Source organism: Anarrhichthys ocellatus, unplaced genomic scaffold, assembly GCF_004355925.1.
Source record: "Anarrhichthys ocellatus isolate YVR2014 unplaced genomic scaffold, GSC_Weel_1.0 scaffold4580, whole genome shotgun sequence".
Lineage (NCBI taxonomy): Eukaryota > Metazoa > Chordata > Actinopteri > Perciformes > Anarhichadidae > Anarrhichthys > Anarrhichthys ocellatus.
In genome coordinates this window covers 1-4,264 of record NW_022284554.1, presented here as the reverse complement: position 1 = coordinate 4,264, position 4,264 = coordinate 1, and the positions used below count along the sequence as shown (strand labels likewise).

At 49.4% G+C, this 4,264-nt stretch overlaps 1 protein-coding gene across 2 annotated transcripts; it reads right to left on the bottom strand.

Annotated features, from left to right (window-relative positions):
* Window positions 1–69: 69 nt before the first annotated feature.
* Window positions 70–4,258, bottom strand: LOC116379557 (huntingtin-like). Of its 2 annotated transcripts, none has more exons than XM_031841510.1 (7): window positions 3,820–4,258; window positions 3,400–3,514; window positions 2,998–3,211; window positions 1,733–1,952; window positions 1,408–1,570; window positions 740–900; window positions 70–620 (listed from the first exon to the last, which is right to left on the bottom strand). In XM_031841510.1, exons 1-7 carry the CDS (start codon window positions 3,936–3,938, stop codon window positions 407–409), a joined length of 1,206 nt encoding a protein of 401 aa, XP_031697370.1. In that variant the 5' UTR covers window positions 3,939–4,258; the 3' UTR covers window positions 70–406. The 2 variants fall into 2 exon arrangements, with proteins under 2 accessions (XP_031697370.1, XP_031697371.1); XM_031841511.1 differs by having other exon boundaries at window positions 1,733–1,841.
* Between the last annotated feature and the right edge of the window lie 6 nt (window positions 4,259–4,264).

Genomic DNA, 4,264 nt, shown 5'->3' with positions numbered 1-4,264 from the left:
TTCAAGGTGCTGGGGAGGAGGTGGTGTTCAAGGTGCTGGGGAGGAGGAGGTGTTCAAGGTGCAGTCGTGGTCTGTGGAAGAGCCACAGTTTGGAGGTTTTGCAGCCAGTGTCCTTAATGTAGGTGCAGACCTTTAACATACGCCCTAAAACTGACCCGGGGTCAGATCTCCTCGTTTCTCTTCATCGTGGTGCCTTCAGTGGTTCTACTCGTTTCACATCAGTGTAGAGGAGGGAGAGGGGGGAGGCTACAGTAGATCTTTCTAATGAAACATTCTGTTTTTCCCCTTCATTGCAACTCAAGGAGGAGGTGTACGGCCATGAGCATTTCTCGCCCTACCACATTTCTCATTTCCCCCCCCCCTCTCTCTCTCTGTGTGCCTTCGTGTCCTTCCCGGTCCGTCGCCCTCAGAGCGATGTGTCCTGGTGGATCGACTGCAGACAGCCCAGCAGCTGGTAATAAGGGCTGCCTGGCGAGGCCACCGTCTCAAAGACGGACTGGAAAGCCCTCCGGTCCAGCTCCTCGTCGATCTGGTGCCGGTAGAAATCCATGGCCACCAGGCAGAACAGGTTGACGTCCACCACCTCACTGGAGCCCATTCGGCTGATCACGTGTGGCAGTCTGGTTAGAGAGCGGGGCGGTTAAGGACAACAGACAACACTATTTGTACCTTTACACCCACATACAGTATAGATACAACCCAGTCACAGTCCTGCTTAGTGGGATTCATGTGAGGATACAGGGCTGAGATCCACTGGGAGGTGGAAGCAGAGACAAAGAAACAGGAGAGGCTCCACATGGCCATGGCCACCGGTGTCCTCTGAGTGAAGTTGGACAAGGAGAGCAGCACCCAGTCTCGCACCATAGAGGACTGGCCTGTGGCATGGAGGGTCTGGAAAACCTGGAGGTGGGTGCAGAGCCGAGGGAGGAAAAGAAGAACGTAGACGGAGACAAATGTATTGAGATGAATGATTACCGAAAAAGATCTGTCCAAATAAGATCACTAATTATCTTACAAAAGCGTCATTAACTTGGGTTTGAATTCCTGTTAACGGTCTAATAAGTGCACAGATCTCATTCATTCTGTATTTTAAATCCCTGAACAACAACAACTGGAAAGCCCTCTCTGCTCCAGCTTGATGTTGTCTTGACAACTTATTGTCTGATTGGACAACAGGAGCTGGCTGGGTCCAAACAAAGGTAGCTCGTAACAACTTCACTGAGACGTCAGTGAAATTCTCTTTAATGCTCCGTGTAAGAAGACAACTCTTCAGCATTTCTGTGGCCACAGAATAATCACATTTGTGTGAACCTCATGTACAGAATATTATTACGTTTTTAATCTGGTTATTGTTTGGCTTTAAATGCATTAATAATGATCCAGCGATCGCTCAGCCCTGCTGCTGACCTTGTAGACGACAGCGGCCATGAACTGAGGGTACGGCTGCTGATTGGACAGGAACTCTCCGATGACTTTGTTCATGACGTCCTGTGGCGGGAAGAAGTCGTCCAAAAACTGGGGCAGAATCCTGGACACCACCCGAGCTTCGCTGGGTAAACCTTTTCGGATCCTGCAAACAGGAAATGATGACGACGGTGTAAACAAGACAAAGTGTTGCTACTGTCGTCAGAACGTTTATTATTCTGGACGCCACAAACCCACAGAGAACTATTTTAAGTATTAATACAAGACTATGTGCATGACTCGTACAACGGAGGACGCGTGCGTTTACCTGTCGAAGAGAACAGAGACCCTCTCCATGGCCACGATGATGGACTCGCTGTCTGGGGCCTGGGGGTCGGAGTGGGCAGGGCGACTGGCAGGGCTGGCTTTCTCCTTTCCTGAGGAGAAACCAACATGACCGGCCGTGACGCCCACCGCCTCTGCCGCGGCAGAGCCAGAGTCAACCTGACCTCTAACCCCTGTCACGCCTGAACCCGACGCAAGCACCGCTGAGAGGACGAGAGGGGGGTGGGGAGGGGGGGGGGGGGGGGGGGGGGGGTGGGTTGCACCGGTCGAACCAGTGGGGGAGACGTTAGAGTGGGCACCGATATCACAAGATTCAGAAGATGGGTGAAATTCTGGGCGCTGTCAAAATAACCGTCTTCAGGTTTGCTGTAAGTGACTGGTGCCTAAAGTATTAGCAGAGATTGTCTGCTGGGTACATTACGCTCTCATGTGACCTGAAGGTGCTGCAGCTTGCTTTGCTGTACTGCACATGAAGAGAGGTTTGCCTAAAGTTATAACTCAGTTTGCATTTTGGACAATACGCTAAAAGTTGCTAGAGTTAGTAGGGGATGACGTAGGGGTTAGAGGTAGGGTATATCAGAGGTATAGAATACAAGTATCACATGCAGAAAGCGAGCAGCTTTGTTGTTTATTGCCGTCACAGGCATCATTACAGGGTTGGTAGGAACTTTAAAAAAGAGATCCGTTAAGCTGTAAAGAGTATTATGGATGCAAATGACTTGTAATGCATGATAAGATTCACAGTAAGTACATTAACTATTGTAATACTAGTGTGTACTGTAAGCTGCATGCAATGGTGACATGCACAACATGCGTAAGCTCAGAGGCAGTAATACATTCAGACATAATTCTTAGGACTGTCCCAGTTCTGCCCCATAACATTCCCCTCAGAGTCGCCCTTTGATATGAGACACCAGCAGAAGCCAGGAGTGGAGCTGGATGGAGAATAGTTAAATATGATAACGGGACACCACCACATTTTACTATACAAACGATTAGAAAGGAATGCGTCTGGGATGAGAGTACAGGACAGAAATGGGACACGTCCTCACTGAAGCAGTACTTACATTAGTTAAGCCTGCAGAGCTTTAAGCATTAAGCGTTACTCAATGACAATGCACCAGTAGGGTTAACTGATGATTAAGTAGTCTACTGCTATTTAGAGTGCCCATGCAGGTGAGCACCAGTCCTTCTACAGTGCATGCTGGTGATTTAGGCAGAATGCTACATTGTTAGAGCCCTTCTTACCGGTGTACATGCAGGTGAGCATGAGGCCCAGGGCGGCCATGGCTCTGTGTGGCGACGGCATGTTGACTCTGTCCACGCTGAGTTTGACCAGCGCTTCTCCGTCCACCCGGGACAACTGCTCCGACAGCAGGAGGCGCTCCAGACCGCGCAGCACACAATGATAGATGACGGAGGGAGTGGAGTCCTCGCTGGCCGACACCATCACACCACACAGCTGGAAGACAGCGACGAAGGCAGGAGACAGAGAGAGAGGAACACTAGCATATCAAATAATTCATAACCATGAGTGTAAAACTTCTAATGCTTAGATTGTGACAGAAATCAAAGTCAAAATGATGGAGTTTTTATGTCTTTTAAACTTTTGTCCCATCCTGTAATGGTGCCGTACACCCCCTTGTTTACCTGTATGATTCCAGCCATAAACTCGGCTCCTACATCCAGAGGGTAGTTCTCCATCATGTAGAAGGCCACGGCACACATCACCAACACATGCTGCTGGTTGTGCAGGTTCACACAGCTGCAGCACACAAAGAGAGGCCATGTATGTGAGGCCATGTATGTGATGGGCAGCACCTAGTGGCCAAATGCTGCGCTGCACTCTTGGTCCTCGTCTCAGATCAAAAGAATTTGTCTGACAAATCGAGGTGATAGTATCGTCCTCTGTAGCCCTAAGCTGGATGAAACTAATTCAATCTAAAATCCACTTACTTTACCGCCATTTAACACGTTTGCTCCACCCTTCATCATCATCTCAGCTCATTAGATGATGAAATGAGGTCAGTGTCTGTTTCTGCATCTGATAGAACAGAGAGCGTTACTCACTGAGCGATGGCCCTGAGGTTGGACAGCAGGTACTCGGAGACGGTGGGGATGAGCTGTTTGGCCGTGTCGTCCAGCAGGTCACACTCCAACACATACAGCACTCCATGCAGAGCTCCCATGCGGCTGGGCAGGTGGGTGCTGCGCAGGGTCGTCTCCAACAGGCGACAAACGGGCTCCGCTATCGCTTTGTCCTACAAATATACATTTAGGTTATTTATACACTAAAGCAAGAGTTCACGGGGCTTCATGTCGGGCCAAAGATTAGTGGCACTGCTCAATCCCCTCCTATATGAAAGTTAACCTTAAATGATTTAGCAGCGAGCCTCATTACTCTGTATAAGTAACCTCTTCCCTGTTGGCGGAGGTATAGCTGGTATGTAGGATATTAGACGAGGAGGACACACACACACACACACACACACACACACACACACACACACACACA

Bases quoted from the DNA above. Each gene is read 5' to 3' on its own strand.
- LOC116379557 (XM_031841510.1), bottom strand. From the start codon at position 3,938: ATGGGAGCTCTGCATGGAGTGCTGTATGTGTTGGAGTGTGACCTGCTG. The intron at 3,515-3,819 runs GTGAGTAACGCT...TGTGTGCTGCAG, and splicing joins AACCTCAGGGCCATCGCTCA to CTGTGTGAACCTGCACAACC. The intron at 621-739 runs GTATCCTCACAT...CTCTCTAACCAG, and splicing joins TCCCAGTGGATCTCAGCCCT to ACTGCCACACGTGATCAGCC.